Raw genomic sequence first — 21,548 nt, 5'->3', positions numbered from 1 at the left:
GATTCAACTAAATACTTAGGGATTACAATTACAAATAACCTAAATTGGAACGATCACATAGATAATGTTGTGAGTAGAGCAAACCAAAGACTGCGATCCACTGGCAGAACACTTAAAAGGTGCAACAGGTCTACTAAATAGAGTGCTTACACCACGCTAGTCCGCCCTATTCTGGAGTATTGCTGTGCGGTGTGGGATCCGCTTCAGGTGGGACTGACGGATTGCATCGAAAAAGTTCAAAGAAGGACGGCTCGTTTTGTATTATCGCGAAATAGGGGAGATAGCGCTACAGGCATTATACGTGGAGTGGCAATCATTAAAACAAAGGCGTTTTACGTTGCGACTGGACCTTCTTATGAAATTTCAATCACCAGTTTTCTCCTCCGGTTGCGAAAACGATCTGTTGGCGCCCACCCACATAGGGAGAAATGATCATCTCGATAAAATAAGACAAATCAGGGCTCGCACAGAAAAATTTAAGTGCTCGTTTTTCCCGCGCGCCGTTCGAGAGTGGAACGGTAGACAGACAGCTTGAAGGTGGTTCATTCAACCGTCTGCCAGGCACTTTATTGTGAATAGCAGAGTAATTACGTTGATAGATAGATAGAGAAGTCAACATCTTGCGTGCCGTGTCCTGTTCAAAAGTTTATGGAGCGTTTTCCTTTGCGGAGAAAACTGTGTATGTTCTGCTACAGCTAAACAAACAGCAGCAATGGCTTTTGCAACAATGACAGCAAGACAGTGGAGACCTATGTCTGCAAAAAGACGGCACTTCCCCAGGCCTCATTTCAGATGGTCCTGCGTGTGGTGACGCCGATGCCGAAATGCTTCAGAGCGGTTGGAATGGCTTCCGCGTGGTAATTCTCCTCCTCCCCACGGCCGTCTGACTTAAGTCCGCGTGATTTATTTTCGTGGGATTATGTCAAAGATTCTGTGTTTCTGCCTCCACTGCCACTTAATTTAGAAGAGTTGCAGAAGGGCGGTTTGTGCAGCCTCTGATACAGAGCGTGACATGTTGGGATGAGTACGGCAAAAGTTTGACTGCTGTAGTAACGTTTGCTGCGCCGCAAACAGTGGCCATGTTGAGCACCTGTACTGTGAGATAAAAACCTGGAGAGCAGTACTGTAAGGCGCTTAAAAATGGTATAAGGAAGGCAAAGAGTATGTGGTACGCAAGTAGAATACCTAATGTTGTTGTTGTTGTTGTTGTGGTCTTCAGTCCTGAGACTGGTTTGATGCAGCTCTCCATGCTACTCTATCCTGTGCAAGCTTTTTCATCTCCCAGTACCTACTGCAACCTACATCCTTCTGAATCTGCTTAGTGTATTCATCTCTTGGTCTCCCTCTACGATTTTACCCTCCACGCTGCCCTCCAATGCTAAATTGGTGATCCCTTGATGCCTCAGAACATGTCCTACCAACCGATCCCTTCTTCTGGTCAAGTTGTGCCACAAACTTCTCTTCTCCCCAATCCTATTCAATACTTCCTCATTAGTTATGTGATCTACCCATCTAATCTTCAGCATTCTTCTGTAGCACCACATTTCGAAAGCTTCTATTCTCTTCTTGTCCAAACTATTTATCGTCCATGTTTCACTTCCATACATGGCTACACTCCATACGAATACTTTCAGAAATGACTTCCTGACACTTAAATCAATACTGGATGTTAACAAATTTCTCTTCTTCAGAAACGCTTTCCTTGCCATTGCCAGTCTACATTTTATATCCTCTCTACTTCGACCATCATCAGTTATTTTGCTCCCCAAATAGCAAAACTCCTTTACTACTTTAAGTGCCTCATTTCCTAATCTAATTCCCTCAGCATCACCTGACTTAATTAGACTACATTCCATTACCCTTGTTTTGCTTTTGTTGATGTTCATCTTATATCTTCCTTTCAAGACACTGTCCATTCCATTCAACTGCTCTTCCAAGTCCTTTGCTGTCTCTGACAGAATTACAATGTCATCGGCGAACCTCAAAGTTTTTATTTCTTCTCCATGAATTTTAATACCTACTCCTAATTTTTCTTTTGTTTCCTTTACTGCTTGCTCAATATACAGATTGAACAACATCGGGGAGAGGCTACAACCCTGTCTTACTCCCTTCCCAACCACTGCTTCCCTTTCATGTCCCTCGACTCTTATAACTGCCATCTGGTTTCTGTACAAATTGTAAATAGCCTTTCGCTCCCTGTATTTTACCCCTGCCACCTTTAGAATTTGAAAGAGAGTATTCCAGTCAACATTGTCAAAAGCTTTCTCTAAGTCTACAAATGCTAGAAACGTAGGTTTGCCTTTCCTTAATCTTTCTTCTAAGATAAGTCGTAAGGTCAGTATTGCCTCACGTGTTCCAGTGTTTCTACGGAATCCAAACTGATCTTCCCCGAGGTTGGCTTCTACTAGTTTTTCCATTCGTCTGTAAAGAATTCGTGTTAGTATTTTGCAGCTGTGACTTATTAAGCTGATAGTTCGGTAATTTTCACATCTGTCAACACCTGCTTTCTTTGGGATTGGAATTATTATATTCTTCTTGAAGTCTGAGGGTATTTCGCCTGTTTCATACATCTTGCTCACCAGATGGTAGAGTTTTGTCAGGACTGGCTCTCCCACGGCCGTCAGTAGTTCCAATGGAATATTGTCTACTCCGGGGGCCTTGTTTCGACTCAGGTCTTTCAGTGCTCTGTCAAACTCTTCACGCAGTATCATATCTCCCATTTCATCTTCATCTACATCCTCTTCCATTTCCATAATATTGTCCTCAAGTACATCGCCCTTGTATAGACCCTCTATATACTCCTTCCACCTTTCTGTTTTCCCTTCTTTGCTTAGAACTGGGTTTCCATCTGAGCTCTTGATATTCATACAAGTCGTTCTCTTATCTCCAAAGGTCTCTTTAATTTTCCTGTAGGCGGTATCTATCTTACCCCTAGTGAGATAGGCCTCTACATCCTTACATTTGTCCTCTAGCCATCCCTGCTTAGCCATTTTGCATTTCCTGTCGATCTCATTTTTGAGACGTTTGTATTCCTTTTTGCCTGTTTCACTTACTGCATTTTTATATTTTCTCCTTTCATCAATTAAATTCAGTATTTCTTCTGTTACCCAAGGATTTCTACTAGCCCTCGTCTTTTTACCTACTTGATCCTCTGCTGCCTTCACTACTTCATCCCTCAAAGCTACCCATTCTTCTTCTACTGTATTTATTTCCCCCATTCCTGTCAATTGCTCCCTTATGCTATCCCTGAATCTCTGTACAACCTCTGGTTCTTTTAGTTTATCCAGGTCCCATCTCCTTAAATTCCCACCTTTTTGCAGTTTCTTCAGTTTTAATCTACAGGTCATAACCAATAGATTGTGGTCAGAGTCCACATCTGCCCCTGGAAATGTCTTACAATTTAAAACCTGGTTCCTAAATCTCTGTCTTACCATTATATAATCTATCTGATACCTTTTAGTATCTCCAGGGTTCTTCCATGTATACAACCTTCTGTCATGATTCTTAAACCAAGTGTTAGTTATGATTATGTTGTGCTCTGTGCAAAATTCTACAAGGCGGCTTCCTCTTTCGTTTCTGTCCCCCAATCCATATTCACCTACTATGTTTCCTTCTCTCCCTTTTCCTACACTCGAATTCCAGTCACCCATGACTATTAAATTTTCGTCTCCCTTCACAATCTGAACAATTTCTTTTATTTCATCATACATTTCTTCAATTTCTTCGTCATCTGCAGAGCTAGTTGGCATATAAACTTGTACTACTGTAGTAGGTGTGGGCTTCGTATCTATCTTGGCCACAATAATGCGTTCACTATGCTGTTTGTAGTAGCTTACCCGCATTCCTATTTTCCTATTCATTATTAAACCTACTCCTGCATTACCCCTATTTGATTTTGTGTTTATAACCCTGTAGTCACCTGACCAGAAGTCTTGTTCCTCCTGCCACCGAACTTCACTAATTCCCACTATATCTAACTTCAACCTATCCATTTCCCTTTTTAAATTTTCTAACCTACCTGCCCGATTAAGGGATCTGACATTCCACGCTCCGATCCGTAGAACGCCAGTTTTCTTTCTCCTGATAACGACATCCTCTTGAGTAGTCCCCGCCCGGAGATCCGAATGGGGGACTATTTTACCTCCGGAATATTTTACCCAAGAGGACGCCATCATCATGTAATCATACAGTAAAGCTGCATGCCCTCGGGAAAAATTACGGCTGTAGTTTCCCCTTGCTTTCAGCCGTTCGCAGTACCAGCACAGCAAGGCCGTTTTGGCTAGTGTTACAAGGCCAGATCAGTCAATCATCCAGACTGTTGCCCTTGCAACTACTGAAAAGGCTGCTGCCCCTCTTCAGGAACCACACGTTTGTCTGGCCTCTCAACAGATACCCCTCCGTTGTGGTTGCACCTACGGTACGGCTATCTGTATCGCTGAGGCACGCAAGCCTCCCCACCAACGGCAAGGTCCATGGTTCATGGGGGGGAGAATACCTAATACACAGGATAAAATTAAAACCATATGGTCAGTTGTGAAGGAAGTGTCTCGTCTGCAGTGCAGTGTCTGCGATGTAAAGTCAGTTCGTAGTAAAAATATTTCTGTTACTGATAAATCAGATATGTGTACAGTATTTTCTGAGCATTACTGGTGAATTAAATAAAAATTTAGTTTCTGCAGGGAATCATATAACTCTCTTGACAAATGCCTTTCCGAGATTGATTTCTGAAATACTCCGAGAGATTGAGACAGTAATTAAATCACTGAAGACTGAGGACTCTCATGGTTATGATTGAGTGCCTAGCAGAGTATTACAGTGCTGCACATGTTAGTCATGTACTTAGCCATGTTTGTAATTTCTCCTTTAGGAATGGTCAGTTTCCTGAACGTCTAAAGTACTCAGTAGTAAAGCCGCTTTATAGAAAGGAAAAAAGGATAATGTAGGCAATTTTAGACCTATTTCTATGCCATCAATGTTTGCTAAATTTATTGAAAAGCCTGTGTATTTAAGGATAATAGATCATTTTATATCACACGATTTTCTATCAAGTGTACCGTTCAGCTTTACAAGTCGTTTAACAAAGGAAAACGCCGGCCGCTGTGGCCGAGTGGTTCTAGGCGCTTCAGTCTGGAACCGCGCGACCGCTACGGTCGCAGGTTCGAATCCTGCCTCGGGCATGGATGTGTGTGCTGTCCTTAGGTTAGTTAGGTTTAAGTAGTTCTAAGTTCTAGGGGGCTGATGACCTCAGATGTTAGGTCCCATAGTGCTCAGTGCTATTTGAACCATTTGAACAACTGAGTTGCTGGATGGGTTAAACAAAAGGTTTCGAACGCTGGGCATATTTTTTGATTTAACTAAGGCGTTTGATTGTGTTAATCTCGAAATATTGCTCCAGAAGATGGACCATTCGGAATACGGGGTGTAGCTCACGATTGGTTCACCTCTTACTTTAGCAAAAGACAGCAAAAGGTCGTTATTCACAGTGTTGAGAATGGCTGTGATGTGGGGTCTCAGAGGAGTACGGTCAAGTGGATGGCGCCCAAGGGATCAGTGTTGGGGGTCACTCCTGTTCCTTATTTATATAAATGATGTGCCCTTTAGTATTACGGGTAACTCTGAAATATTTCTGTTTGCTGATGGCACTAGCTTGGTAGTAAAAGATGTTGTGTGCAACATTGGCTTGATTTCAAATAGCGCAGTTCATGACCTAAGTTCATGGCTTGTGGAAAATAAACTAATGCTAAATAACAGTAAGACTCAGATTTTACAGTTGCTAATGGACAATTCAACAAAACCTGAAATTTTAATTTCACAGAATGGGCATATGATTAGTGAAACTGAACAGCACAGATTTCTAGGTGTTCAGATAGATGGTAAAATGTCGTGGGAAGCCCATGCACAGGATCTTATTCAAAGACATAGTTCTGCCATTTTTACTATTCAAACGGTATCTGAAGTAAGTGATCGTTCACACAAAAATTAGTCTAATTTACTTATTTTCGTTCGCTGGTGTCGTATGGTATTATATCCCGGGGTATGGTAAGATAACCAGCGAATGAACAGTTAAGGGCAAATTTACATTGGAAAATTCATATCCGCCATTACAGTAATTGCTCGGGAATTTTTTAGCTGAAAACACATACTACAGACTCTCTCAAATAGGTACAAAAATTGGAACTAAAGAAAAGAAACAATTTTCTCATTTTTACAATGCATATAAAAAAAATGTTACAGAAAACCAAGCGAATGAACAGCATTGTCCAGTGAATGAACAGCTTCTCTCCAGTAAATGAACATAATTTTATAAGTATAATTTCAAGGCCAGTTATACAATAATAATAAATAAAACACACAAGTATATCATCAGTTTTATATTTTATTTCGTAGAATTATACTGGGAATATCATAAATCAAAATAGTCATAGGAAAAACAGAGTTAGTGCAAACACTGTCTTTTACAATTAACATGAACAGAAATATAAAATAACTACAGTACATACAAACTGTAATACAGATAATTTAAATATAAAAATGAGATGGTAGGGCAGATTACATTAATAAAAACTGAGAAACCTTTCACAGCATTAGTCAACCTATGGTTATTCCTGTTTTCTGATGGCAACACAAACATGAGTGAATAGGCCTATTAGTTACTTACTTATCACACTTATCAAACCAGAAACTGTAATGTTCACAACAAAACAAAATTATTACACTTTTTTATACTTCATTTCCTCAACAATTTAAGTTTGAGATACACATGAAGATGTTCCACAGATTGCCTTAGGGTGTGAAATAATCTCTTTTTATCTCCTCTTTCTGATACCATATCTTCTTTCTTGGGCCATTTGCAACGTGTTGGTCCACACATTGTCATGGTGCTTACTTCAATTTCATCTTTTTTCTGTCAGTAACAATTCCTGGAAAATATTCGCCTTCATAAACCACAATTACATAGGTTTTATTTACTTCTATTTATTCAAGATCGCAGTCAGAAGCTGAATCATCAGAGTCCTGAAGCAGATCTCCTAAACTCTCATCTGAATCATGTAGAGAGATTGCATCTTCATCAGTTGAAGTGTCTTCTTCACCTTTCCTCACTTTCCTGACAATTTGTTTCTTCTGGATTGCACCCAGTTTTTGCATCTGTTTCAGAGCCTTTTCCTCCTTCTTGCTATTTAATTTTTCTTCCTTATCTTCTTTGGTTTTTCTTAATGCTTTATGATATTCTATCCACTTTTCTGAAGTAACTGCATAAGGAAGTTTATTTGCATTTCTTTTCTTTTTCCCTTTCTTTTCTTCAATTACTGGCCAATGAAGGTGGTCCTTCCAGATTTCCTCAGGGGTTCGATGACCTTTCTGAGAAGAGCTTGCTGTTGGTGATTTGGAGTTCTGATCCTGAGAACCATGAATGCCTTCTTGTACATCCAAAATGAGTGTTTCAGACTGAAGAGATGTGGCTGAGGTGCATTCTTCTGAAACCATCTCTTGTGTTTGACTGTCTGATGAGCATCTTCTTTCTGGTACAGAAGTAGTTGCTTGCAATGCTCTGGCTTCAGCAGCGCTTTCAAATTTAGTTTCCAGTGGGTCTATTGAGTGAATTAATGGTTCATCTAAAGTACTGTTTCGTCTATTTTGCCTTAGGCCTTCTCTGATTGAATACTTCTTCCACATGGAAAACAAAACTGGGTCTTTAATCTCAGTGGTTCTTGATTCATCAATTAAAGCTGTTTTGAAAAGTGCAAGTGTAGGTAATTCTGACTCCATAATTCGTAGAAATGTGTTTCCTTCTGAAAACATAGATTTCCTTCATTCAATGTATTTTTCATTAGCTCTTGATGGTGAGTCTGCATGCATTTGTTGAAATCTACATTTTCAACATTGAAAGGAAAGATTTGACATTTTTTAAAAGCTTTCTGTATTTTCTCTTCCACAACAAGCTTCTTTGAAGAGAGAAGAAAAATTTGCTTTTGTAATTGACTTTGATCAACCATGCTTTTGTTTCCAGCATCTAACAGCAATCTTCCATGATGCTTTTAGTGGTGGAAAACACCAACATCACAAGGCTGAAGGTCATTTGTTGCATTTGGTGGCAGACTAAAAATAAGTATTCTTTTCTCTGAACAGAACTTATTTAGTTCTAAGTTTAAATGAGACTTATACCCATCTAAAAGTAACAAAACAGGAAGAGTGACCTGTTTTTCCAGCAACCATGGATAAAAGCAGTTGGCAACATACTCACAAAATGTTGGTGCAACCATCCATCCTGACTCACTCGTTCCAACAAAGAATGTGTCATGAGGAATGAATTCAAATATGTGTTTTGGAATTCTTTCATAAAGAAATACTGTAATTGGTTTTACAACTTTTCCACTAGCAGAAAAATTAGCCAAAACAGTGACGCATTCTTTCTCTTTGCCAGGAGCAATGGTAAAAAAAAATTTATAATTTTTTAGGCCTAAGACTCTTCTCTCATCAGCATTGAATGTTCGGTCACTATCAAGAAGTATGTCCTGGCAGTTTTCTTCCTGAAGATATTTCCCAAGTTCGTCAAACCAGTTTCGTATAATGCCTTCAGTCAAACTCGCTTTCCCTTTTTGTATGATTTCTGCATTACAATGTGAAATTGCTGGATGTCTTTTAAGAAGTAGTTTCACCCATTTCTCTCCTGGCCTACAATTTGTAAAGGGATTTTTCCTTCTTGTATCCATGATAAATTTGTGCACAGCGTCTTTCACCTCATCCAGATGCATTGGAAAACCAATTTTTGCTTTCCCTAATATCCACTCTTCCAACAGCTGTTCTTCATTTGGTGTTAAGATGGGAGCTGGTCCTATCCGCCTTCCTTCAATAGTCTTTCCACTAAGCTTTGTGGATAATGTTGCTTTTGGTACATTATACTGTGCTGATGTTTTATTTAAACTCAATATTCCAGATCTTACTGCTTCTAATGCATCATCTAATTGCTTTGCTGAGTATTTAAAGCGATCATATTTTCTTCGCTTTCTCTGCAAGGTCATTTCTTTATCAGACATCTGTAAAAAAGAAAATATACTATCAGACTGAATTGAGGGAAGAGATCCAATTTATAGGAAACCATACACAAATATGACTTCTAAGTTCTTACAGATGCCTTCTTAACTGTTACTGGGACTTAATTTTAAGAACAGAGGCTGTTTGTATATAACTATTTTGCATAACTATTTTGTATTCAGCTGAGTGGAATCATTTCTGGAAAAATCTCACAAGCCATGTTTATTCACTGGGAACTTGTACCAGTCCCTCCACTGAATGAACACAAGATGTTCAGAGGCATACAGGATATTTTAAACTTAACCTAGCATGTATTTTCTCCATTAAGCAGTTCATTTAGGCCCATTTACATCTGATTTGAAGGCAGTGTTAAAAATCCCATTTATTGGCAAATCTTGATTTTAAGTGTCCAGTTACTGAACACCCCCGTAACCTCAAAATATAACATTTCTTCATTATTTATAAACGTTACAAAAGTTATTTATTTGTTAAGTATGTACATACTGTACAAAACGAGCAACAAAGTTTACCAAAATACCAATATTCATCAATAAAATGACTTGTGACGAAGCTCTTACCTTAGCACCAGACAGCAGTAAACAACCCATCATTTTCTACTGCTGAAGTTGCTTGATGTGGAGGTCCAATCAGCTTTTAGCTAGCTCCCCATTGGTCAGTAGAAGGCAACTGACTTCAACAGACAAAGTGGAGGGCTTTTTAAACCTTATTTTTTAAATTAATATCTCTGCTGTTCATTCACTGGTGCATGTTCACTCACTGGACTACCGTATTTACTCGAATCTAAGCCGCACTCGAATCTAAGCCGCACCTGAAAAATTAGACTCGAAATCAAGGAAAAAAATTTTTCCCGAATCCAAGCCGCACCTGAAATTTGAGACTCGAAATTCAAGGGGAGAGAAAAGTTTTAGGCCGCATCTCCAAATCGAAACAAAGCTGGTCCATTGTAATATGAGACACAATTTAGGTCGAATGAATGACGATAGAACTACAGTAGTTTGGTTCGAGTCGTAAGCTTAGACGTTAAGCTTTACCAGGTAGCCATTGCTATGTGTCAGGCGCTCTGTCCATATTTATACGGATACCCTTCCTTTTTCACGTGCTTCGTCTGGTTTGAATTGATTGCTTATTTTTCTTTGATCTGATAAGTGCCGTTCTCTTTGCTATAGGTGTTTACGTCACTCTAAGCTGAAGATGCATTACTGTACTGTGTTATGCATTGTTTGTCGCACTCTGATAATGAGTGTTTACGGCCTGTCGCCGTTCGCGGCATGGCTTGCTTTTGTGCGCGCTACCGCCGCTTACAATTTAAAAAAAAACTGCTATTTGTTATTACTTACACTGCTGCTTTCTTTGATAATGATCAACAAGAACCAAATAATAGACTGCGTATGATAGAACATATTCTGAACGAGAGTTCAGCGAAAAATTTTCTCTGTTTGAAAATCTTTGCAGATGCCTCTTTAGTACATTATATTCTGCACAGGAATTAGAGTCATCTTAGATTTAAAAATCTAGTCAATTGCCGTGCTTCATTTCTGACTGTATCACTATTACGCATAAGAATAATACGAATATAAACATAACACGATATGTATGTTCTTCCGCGTTTGCTTTTGTCTCACTCTAATTTCGTAGTTTATTAGGCAGACAGAATTTAAATGAGATAGCAGCAAACACGAAAGAATACATGGCAAAATGTTTATATTCGTATTATTCTTATGGTGAAGAGAATACTGCATGTGATTCACAATTCATAAAAGTTCCTATTAGCACCCATCTCTTCTCACAAGTAGAAAAAATTCAGAACGTAGGTATGTTTGTCAATATGGCCAACTCTTAACAGTCTCGTAGTACATTGAAACGCTGCAACATTCGGAGATGAACAATACAGAATTTGTATTTACTTCGATGGATAATGTATGAAAATGCAGTGGTCGAAACTCGGGGCGGAGGAAAAAAAGCTCGTCTTCCACCTTTTTTTTTTATTTATTTACTGACGCAGAGGTTTTGGCACCAGTATTTATGTTTGTGCCTGCAAAGCATGCCTGTGTAGTGCTACATATATTCGACGGCAGAAGTTAGTTGTGGCGGCACCTACCAACATTTTTCAGAACTTCCGCTTACTTTGCACTCGATTCTAAGCCGCAGGCGGTTTTTTGGATTACAAAAACCGGAAAAAACGTGCGGCTTAGATTCGAGTAAATACGGTAGTTACCCTAACTCTTCCCATTCTAAACGGATATTTTTGGCTCAGAAACGACTGATTCGGGCAATAAGTGGTGTAAGTTCGCGAACCTCTTGTCGACCCCTGTTCACTAGTGCGGGTATTTCGACATTGGCCTCTCAATATATATATTCCTTACTGTCGTCTTGTTAACAATATCAGCTTATTCCCAAGGATAAGCAGCTTTCGTTCAGTTAATACTCGGCAGAAATCTAACCTGTATTTGGATCGGACTTCCTTACCTCTTGTGCAGAAAGGTGTGCAGTATACCGCTGCATCCATTTTCAGTAAGCTGCCACAAGAATTTAAAAATCTTAGCAGTAATCTACACGCCTTCAAATAGAAACTGAAGAGTTTCCTCATGGGTCACTCCTTCTGTTCTGTCAAAGAGTTCCTTGAAATATTAAGCTGATTCTTATGTTATATTGTTGAATGTGTTTACTTAAAGTTACAGCTTGAGTTTTTTGGGTTCATAAACATTTTATTTTTATCTATTATTACTTTTACGTTTTAATTTCATGTACTGGCACGTTCCATGACCTTGGAGATTTGCTCCTCAATTTGGTGCTACGGAACTTGAGGTGTAAATAAGCAAATAAATAAATGCTCTGTCCACTGATACGTGCCTGTTTCCTGTATGTCTTGTAATGATCACACAGTTGTCTTCTGAAACCATGGAGGTACTTATGGAATAACTCTGTATAACATGGTTGTGGTCTCCATATTTTTTCCGTACAAAACTTAATGAAGACCAAGAGTCTGGACGGATCTTCAGTGCCACCAGACAGTTGGTAACAAATTTGTGAAATGGGGAAAAAGGGGACATCCTAATGGGGATGGGATAAAATGTGTGTCAGATACACAGGAGCCACTTTGTCCTGGGACTTGTTGCTGGAACCCACACATTGGGGTGTGAGAATTGTTTGTCTCTGCATCTCGATGAGTGCTGTATGGTGAAGCAACAGAAAAAACTTTGGAATTTTCACAAACGTCCGTATCGAGAAATCATAGCCACAGCCGCAACAGCACCACGTAAATGGTAAAGTTTGCTGTGCACAGATCCACAGCCAAATAAACCGAAGTTATCAAGTGCTCAGGAAAGCGAAGACGTTTCCCATTGTACTTGGCAACTTTAGAACTACTGTTTAGTGGAATCACATAATATCAAGCCTAGAAATGCGTGGTGTTTATACATCCCCAGATCCCAGGACACTCACGATGAACTGTGTGAGGTTTGTTGCTGACAACCGGCGTGGTCAGTCTGGGAATGGTCACCTCTCCCTGGCTGCAGCGTTTCCCACAGCCAGTCAGGTCACAAACCAGCCACAGGTATGCAACTCAATTGCATCGTATGACGACTAATCATTGTAATTTTATAGAATTTCTTGTCCTTTATGGAACTCTATCGGGATGTTGTATTCTCCTAAACTGAGCTGAAAGTTTCGTAAATTAATATTTGTAAAAATACACACATCAAAAAAAGTTTTGCATCACCTCAGTTCCGAGAGTTCCGGAACCTGTACAGAAAATTGGAACAGAGACCACATAAACATCATTTCCGTCTTTTTTATTGTTCATGGAAACCACACATTGCATGTTGTACCAGCATACAGCGAGACCTTGCGAGGCGGTGGTCCAGATTGCTGCACACACCAGTACCTCTAATACCTAGTAGCACGTCCTCTTGCATTGATGCATGCCTGTATTCGTCGTGGCATACTATGTACAAGTTCATCAATGCACCATTGGTCCAGATTGTCCCACTCCTCAACGGCGATTTGGCGTAGTCCCTTAGTGTGGTTGGCGGATCACATCGTCCATAAACAGCTCTTTTCAATCTATCCCAGGCATGTTAGATAGGGTTCATGTATGGAGAACATGCTGGCCACTTTAGTCAAGCGATGTCGTTATCCTGAAGGAAGTCATTCACAAGATGTGCACGATGGGGACACGTATTGTCTTGCAATATGCCTCGCCAATATGCTGCCGATACGGTTGCACTACTATCGATCGGAGGATTGCAGTCGCGCATTGTACAGCCGTTACGGTGCCTTCCAAGACCACCAGCGGCGTACATCAGCCCCACATAATGCCACCCCAAAACAACAGGGAACCTCCATCATGCTGTACTCGCTGGACAGTGTGTCTAAGGCGTTCAGCTTGACCAGGTTGCCTCCAAACACAAATTCGACGATTGTCTGGTTGAAGGCATATGCAACACTCATCAGTGAAGAGAACGCGGTGTCAATCCTGGGTGGTCCATTCGACATGTTGTTAGGCCCATCTGTACCATGCTGCACGGTGTCGTTGTTGCAAAGATGGACCTTGCCTCGGACATCGGGAGTGAAGTTGCACATAATGCAGCCTATTGCGCACAGATTGAGTCGTAACACGACATCCTGTGGCTGCATGAAAACTGTTATTCAACATGGTGGCGTTACTGTCAGGGTTCCTCCGAGCCATAATCCGCAGGTAGCGGTCATCCACTGCAGTAGTAGCCCTGGGGCAGCCTGGCCAAGGCATGTCTTCGTCAGTTCTTGTCTCTCTCTGCATCTCCTCATGTCCGAACAACATCGCCTTGTTTCACTCCAAGACGCCTCGACACTTAGCTTGTTGAGAGCCCTACCTGGCACAAAATAACAATGAGGATGCGATCAAACCACGGTATTGACAGTCTAGGCATGGTTGAATTACAGACAACACGAGCTGTGTACATCCTCCTTGGTGGGATGACTGGAACTTAATGGCTGTCTGACCCCTTCCGTCTAATAGGTGCTGCTCATGCATGGTTGTTTACATCTTTGGGCGTGTTTAGTAACATCTCTGAACAGTCAGAGGGACTGTGATGCAATATCCACAGTCAATGTCTATCTTCAGGAGTTCTGGGGACTGGGGCAATGCAAAGCCTTTTTTGTGTGTGTGTGTGTGTGTATAATCGGCCTCAGTAGTACTTTGTTTTGGGATGGGGATGGGGCACAACCCCCATGACCCATCTGTCGGATGTACACCTGTACCACAGTATAATATAACAGTCGCGACACTCACTGCTGTAAAAGTTGTTGCCGTTTGACAGGTGGGGCGACACTAGCGCTCCAAGCGGCAGGTAAGGTGAACGTCAGATGCGTCGTAAGCATAATGTTTGTTTGCATCCATTTCCTACGTTATTTCCGAATTATTCGAGTTAGTTTCTTGCCTCCAAGAGTTTGTGTAGTATCAGAAGCCATATATGTTTCTAAAAATGATTCTAAAATAAGCGCAAGTATGGACAAAAGCCATGAATATAGTGGCAAGCTACAACACATTCGTGAAGAAACACTTGTGACATTGGACAGAATTGGAGCTTACCACGTCGATATCGAAAGAATATAAACACACAGATTCACATGTAAGAAGCACAGACATGTACCTCTACATGCAAAAGCGATGGACAGCTCGTTTAACGTTCTGTAGGCCTACTGTGTTTGTCATTGTCGACTGTTGCCACAACTACGACCTTCATCTTTATACTATTCTAAGTGGGACAGGCAACTAACAAATAGTGGGAGAAATATGCTGAAAACATTATAATGAGCTGATTATATTACATTTCACGCAAAACCAAATATTTGAATAATTTTCAAACAATCTGTCTGTAGGCACTTTCCTTGTCCCACAATAGTTTCGCTCGAAGTCTAGCGATGTGCACATTCTGACATTACACACGCTTTTGTAAGACTCGAACAGCTGCACTTAATCTAATCACTCCATCGTCAAAGCAGGTCTGTGTTGACGATTCACACGAATCTGGCACTAAAACATGGAGAGTTGAACTGGCTGCTTCTGTGTCATAGGACTGTTTTACAGCTTTAGATTGACTGTCGAATCTTTGTGGCAGTTTCCTCTTCATCGTCAGTTGAGGTGGCTTATTTGGAATGTCAAACAGTGTGAGTTCTGCATTCTACACGAGTTTGTTATTGTCTGCGTTCATGAACTGGTTTTGTTCGAAATGTAGCGGACAAAACCTAATATTATTATACACGTAAACCGGGTCTTTCTTCATAAGGTCTTCTCGTCTGCTATTAACTAGCCATTTTTTGCTGCTAAAACGAAACATTCATCATTTATACACATACAGTTTGCAAGTGAATCCTGACGATACACTTTAGTAACATGATGGTATATACCTCTCAGGATCCTTAGGAAACCTGAAAAAGACAGCTTTGGTGTCTTCTTCCTATTGCTGCTGCAATTTATTGCGCTACAAACGCTCCCGATGGTAAAAACCATTGTGTAAATCAAAATAAACAATCACTATGCGATTTCACAATCGCGCCGAACTCACAGTTCAACCTACCGGCCGCTTGGGGCGCTGCTGGCGCTGAAGGCAACTTAATCGAGGCGAAGTGTCGCGACTGTTATGTTAGACTGTGCCTGTACTCTGCCACCACATGCATACCTACGAATCAGTTGGCATCTGGACTGTCACCATTCCATCTAGTGTACCTAAATTTTCAACAAAGAATCATTCTCTGAAATCTTTATTTTAAAAGTTTGCAGATTGACATTTTTGCCATCTTCAGTAACTCCCTACCTGATGTGATGCACTTCTGCAATATTTGGTGGCTACTCCTGGAAGATGTGAAGGCCAGACTCCGTCATGCACTTCAAACATCTCTCTAAAGCTTTCCCTGCAATGTCTCATTCGCCCCAGAAAATGTTAGGCCGGTGCATAAGTTCGTAGAGTTTCTGTTTTGCATGTTGGTATTCGGGTTGCTATGAGTTTATTTATCGATTGTTACTCTTTATTTGTCCGCAGCTCGTGGTCTTGCAGTAGCGTTCTCGCTTTCGTGCACGGGGTCCCAGGCTCGATTCCCTGCGGGGTCAGAAATTTTTCCTGCCTCGAAATGACTGGGTGTTGTTGTGTCGTCTTCATCATCATCATCATCATTCATCCCCATTATGGTCGGAGGAAGGCAATGGCAAACCACCTCGACTAGGACCTTGCCTAATAAAGCGGTGCGGGTCCCCTTCTTCGTGCCATATGTTCCTTTGTGTACGGGGCCTCATCATCATCACTCTTTATTTCTCGTTCACTGTTGCTGTTTGAGCGTACATATTGTCGTCTTGTCATTTGGAGATAGTGAGTGCAGCTGTGGTCGCTAGAAAACGGAGTGCCAAGTCAAGAAATCGGGAAATTTCCGTTGCTGTGGAGGCTGCCAAAAATATTTGTGCTATGAATAGGGATAATGCCACTGGACAGAGCACGGCAAGAAAATGGTTTTCCCGTTTTGAGGAGGATCATTTTGACATTAGTGACTCTCCACGTTCAGAAAGACGTTCGGGGTTTCACGGGTGTCATTTAAATGTATTCATTCACAATGATCCGTGTCAGTACACTCGAGAATCGGCAAATGCGATGAACTGTGATGATTCCTGTATCGTGCAATAGTTTCATGCGATAGGGAAGGTTCAAAAATCGGGTGTATGGGTAGCTCACGGTCTAAGCCGAAATTACGTGCATCTCCACTTGCTCGTCATCAATCGGCTCGTGAACAACACCGGTCACTCCTCTCCTCCGTCATTATTAGTAACGAGAAATTCTGCCTTTATCCTAACACAAGGGAAAGAAAGGGATGATTAAGTCCAAACAAAGTAGCAACTCTCCGTACAAAGATAATGGTCTGCATCTGGTGGAACGCGATAATGTCGTGTACTAAGAATTGATTCCCTGAGATGTAACCATTGCTACTGACATTTGTTGTCAACAACTGAGACGTCTCTTCGACACAGTCTAAAAGCAGCAACCAGGAAGACTGCGTGAAGTGATGCTGCTCCACGATAATGTCTGCCCGAATTGTGTTAGACTGACAAAAAACACTAGACAGGAGGGCTGGGAAGCCATTCAGCATGCACCTTACTCACCTGATCTTCCGCCCTCACATTTTTCCCTCTCTATCAAACAAAAAAAACAAAAAAATGGTTCAAATGGCTCTGAGCACTATGGGACTTAATCTCTGAGGTCATCAGTCCCCTTGAACTTAGAACTAGTTAAACCTAACTAACCTAGGGACATCACACACATCCATGCCCGAGGCAGGATTCGAACCTGCGACCTAGCGGTCGCGCGGTTCCAGACTGTAGCGCCTAGAACCGCTCGGCCACTCCTGCCGGCTCCCTCTCTATCGAACAACCTTCAAGGAACTTCCTTTCCAGATGAAAATGCGCTCTGAACACGGCTCGACAAGCTCTTTGCCTCAAAACTACGTGATTCTACACTCTCAGAATCTTAAAGTTATCCCAGCAGTGCCAGACTGTTCTAAATAGTAAGGTGGCTTGTGGTTTATAGATGTAGATGTAGATGTACGCATTTACGCATCAGACCGGATATTAAGTGTATATTTTACTTGTGTAAGTACGGTAACTCTGAACCTCAGGATCTCGGCAACGCAAAATGATATGGAAAAAACTTTAGAAGTTCTCCAAGAATACCACATTAAGTTTCGTCTGTCTGCTCACATTTGGCATTTTTCCTATCGAAAAATCATGGTTTTTCTGGTATTTCTCAGAAACCGTCAATGAACAAACAATACTTTTATAAGCTGCCTTAAGGCCTACCCTAGACCACACCTGATCAACCAGTTTCCTCAATTTTCCTGGGCTAAAGGTAGTGTTAATATTATCCTTTGACTCACAGATGGGTGGCACACTATACTTCCCTCCATTGGTTTAACTGATAACTGGGGATACAGTAATGGCATTCAGTCATAGAGTTAAGCTTAAATTCGTGAAATCATGAAAAACAATAGACACCTTATAGCAGTAAGAACTCTTCAAAAAGGAGGGAGAGGGAGGAGGAGAGGGAGAGGGAGAGGGAGAGGGAGAGGGGCGGAGAGAGAGAGAGAGAGAGAGAGAGAGAGAGAGAGAGAGAGAGGCAACTGCAATTGTGGGGACCATCTGTTCTCAGTGTTAACAGCAAACTGTGTCTGCCCACAGCTACCACCATGCCGCTGTCTGACTACAAGGACCTGGTGGGGACACTGGCCAGCTACGCACAAATCGCTCAGATGCTGTCCGGCTCACTCATGTGCTGGGAGTTTCACCGCAACGGCACCACTCGACCCACACCCGCGACAATGTTCGTCATGGGTGGGGCCCTCGGCTTCGTCATGCTCGAGTTTGCCCGCATAATGGACGACCCGGCTATGCTGCGTGCCAACTGGGTGGGTATGGTGCTCAGCCAGGTGTACCTGTTGTGCTACTGGTTGTACAGTGACGACCGGCCCGGCTTCTACCGGTCACTGGCGAAAGGCGCCGCACTCGCCGGTGGCCTCGTGGCCTACGCGCGCCTCGAGGACCCCGAGCTGGTGGAGCACCGCTTCGGGATCATCCTGACCGGGCTCTTGTTCTTCATGGTCTCTCTGCCACTCTTCTCGGTGGGCGAGATAATCAGGACCAAGAGCAGTGCCAGCATCCCGTTGCCCATGCTCCTGACCGGGACCGTCGTCTCCTCTCTCTGGCTGCTCTACGGGTTCATCATCGACAGTGGCTTCATGATCTTCCAGAATGTGGTCGTCCTCATCCTGTCGGCATTCCAGTTCGCTCTGATCATCATCTACCCGAGGACACTGCCACCTCACGAGACGAAGAAGGTGGACTGAAGGTGGACTCGCTGTCACTCCAGTTATTAAGAGTTTCTTTGTTCTCCTGTATCGTAACAAAAAATTATACAAACGACAACATTCTTAAACTGCGGATTTTCACTTATCGTATGTTTTTGGGGCAGGGAATCAAATTTAGTGTATCATTACAGGACAGCTCCAGGGGTGTTTTAGTGGCTAGTCGTTCACAATAGTATTAAAGCATTACTCGCTCATCTCTCAACTGGAGTAACTGTGCTGACCGAAGGTACAAGTGTGGGATTGTGGCTAGCAAGAAAGACACTGTTAACTGACAGTCTCAATCAGTCTTCTGAACGAGTCTGTGGCTTCCCAGAATGTGTTCTACATGATCATATTGCCTGTATCACGGGTCCTTTGCTGACAGTATTATCATTTCCAGGGCACTGAAGACTAAACAGTAAGGTCTAAAGAGTGTTATGAACTTATCATCCCTCCAGTTTTCGAGTACTTCCCCATTTCCTTGAACGCACGTTTACTATAAGAGTGTACCAGTTATAACTTTTTATTTTATGTGATACAAAACAATCTGCATTAAATTTATAGCTACTGTCAGTTTCCTACATGTCACACTGTTACATATTAATCTATTCCACACTGAAGTATAGACAGTGATATGCTGTTAAATGTAAGTATTTAACACAATTTTTTGTTTGATGTCTGATAACTTTCAAGAATGTGAAATTAGCTAATTTATTTCAAGCTAAAATTAGAAAAACAACAACAGGTTGATGCAGGTAAATGATATTTTTTGAGTAGTAGAGTACAACATTTGTGTATTATGGCCTCAATTCCTGTCTTTTTTGTGGCCGTCATAAGTCTTCAGTGTAACTCAATGGAGTGAAAGACGTGAAACAGTTAATTTACTACAGTTCATTATATTGAAATATATTTAATAAGTGAATAGTGTGACAACCAGTACAATAAAACATATAAAAAACTACATAAGTTAATAAATAACACAAGTAGATGATTTTGTTGCAGTTAAGAACCTGGTATTTATAAGGAACAGTTGTGATTAAGGCCTGTGATTTGTAACTCATGCCATTTCCACATCCATTATGTCGAGTACTAAAAATACGTATCTTCATCTATTAACTGTCAATTTTTTTAAAATAAAGTGATTAAAATTATTTTGTGGATTCTTGCTTCGTATTAAAAATACTCTCTCAGCTACCACTTGTTTACACATTCTATGGGTCATGCTCATTACTTATTGGTATGATGTGCAATATGTCGACTTAGATACAAAAATTACACGTTTGAAGTAAATATTTACACTATTTACATTGTAGACATTCTCTGTATAAGTTATAAAAATCTTGTCTGCCACTATCTTTTAACTTACCTTGAAGGTCATAGAATATTTCTATGCTTCTGTAATTTGAATCTTCTTGTTTTCGTGGCAGGATAGGATGAAAACAGAGAATAAGTTCATATCACTGCTTCCCAATGGTGACCAGTTGCCAATGACCAATGTGTTAATGGAGTAAATACATTTGGAAGATATTGTAAGTTTTCCACCTTGTTTTAGCAGCTGCATACAGGATGTTTGTGGATGTATGAAACAAATGATCGTCATTGCATGTTTGAAAATTTGTGTGTAATGACTACAATGACTGTCTGACTTTTCTTGTGTTTCTCCCTCTTGTAATAACAGATTTAGTTTGGAACTAAATAAATGTTGTTGTTGTTGCTGTTGTGGTCATCAGTCCTGAGACTGGTTTGATGCAGCTCTCCATGCTATTCTGTCCTGTGCAAGCTTCTTCATCTCCCAGTACCCTCCACACTGCCCTCCAATACTACACTGGTGATCCCTTGATGCCTCAGAATGTGTCCTACCAACCGATGCCTTCTTCTAGTCAAGTTGTGCCACAATCTCTTCTCCCCAATCCTATTCAATACCTCCTCATTACTTACGTGATCTACCCACCTAATCTTCAGCATTCTTCTGTAGCACCACATTTCAAAAGCTTCTATTCTCTTCTTGTCCAAACTATTTATTGTCCATGTTTCACTTCCATACATGGCTACACTCCAAACAAATACTTTCAGAAACGACTTCCTGACACTTAAATCTATACTTGATGTTAACAAATTTCTCTTCTTCAGAAACGCCAGTCTACATTTTATATCCACTCTACTTTGACCATCATCAGTTATCGTGCTCCCCAAATAGCAAAACTCCTTTACTACTTTAAGTGTCCCATTTCCTAATTTAATTCCCTCACCATCACCCGACTTAATTCGACTACATTCCATTATCCTCGCTTTGCTTTTGTTGATGTTCATCTTATATCCTCCTTTCAAGACACTATCCATTCCTTTCAACTGCTCTTCCAAGTCCTTTGCTGTCTCTGACAGAATTACATTGTCATCGGCGAACCTCAAAGTTTTTATTTCTTCTCCATGGATTTTAATACCTACTACGAATTTTTCTTTTGTTTCCTTTACTGCTTGCTCAATATACAGATTGAATAACATCGGGGAGAGGCTACAACCCTGTCTCACTCCCTTCCCAACCACTGCTTCCCCTTCATGTCCCTTGACTCTTGTAACTGCCATCTGGTTTCTGTACAAATTGTAAATAGCCTCTCGCTCCCTATATTTTACCC

At 41.2% G+C, this 21,548-nt stretch overlaps 1 protein-coding gene across 2 annotated transcripts in view; it reads left to right on the top strand.

The window, feature by feature from the left end:
* The window catches only part of LOC124553668 (sugar transporter SWEET1-like), a 99,125-nt gene extending 79,059 nt beyond the window's left edge, over positions 1–20,066 (top strand). For both annotated transcript variants that reach the window (XM_047127551.1, XM_047127550.1), the window contains exon 2: positions 18,251–20,066. In XM_047127551.1, the coding sequence (XP_046983507.1) occupies positions 18,259–18,915 (657 nt within the window). In that variant the 5' untranslated portion in view covers positions 18,251–18,258 and the 3' untranslated portion in view covers positions 18,916–20,066. The remainder of the gene's footprint in view (positions 1–18,250) is intronic.
* The last annotated feature ends 1,482 nt before the right edge of the window (positions 20,067–21,548 follow it).

This window comes from Schistocerca americana, chromosome 11 (genome assembly GCF_021461395.2).
Source record: "Schistocerca americana isolate TAMUIC-IGC-003095 chromosome 11, iqSchAmer2.1, whole genome shotgun sequence".
Classification (NCBI taxonomy): domain Eukaryota; kingdom Metazoa; phylum Arthropoda; class Insecta; order Orthoptera; family Acrididae; genus Schistocerca; species Schistocerca americana.
This window is presented reverse-complemented; position numbering and strand designations above follow the sequence as displayed.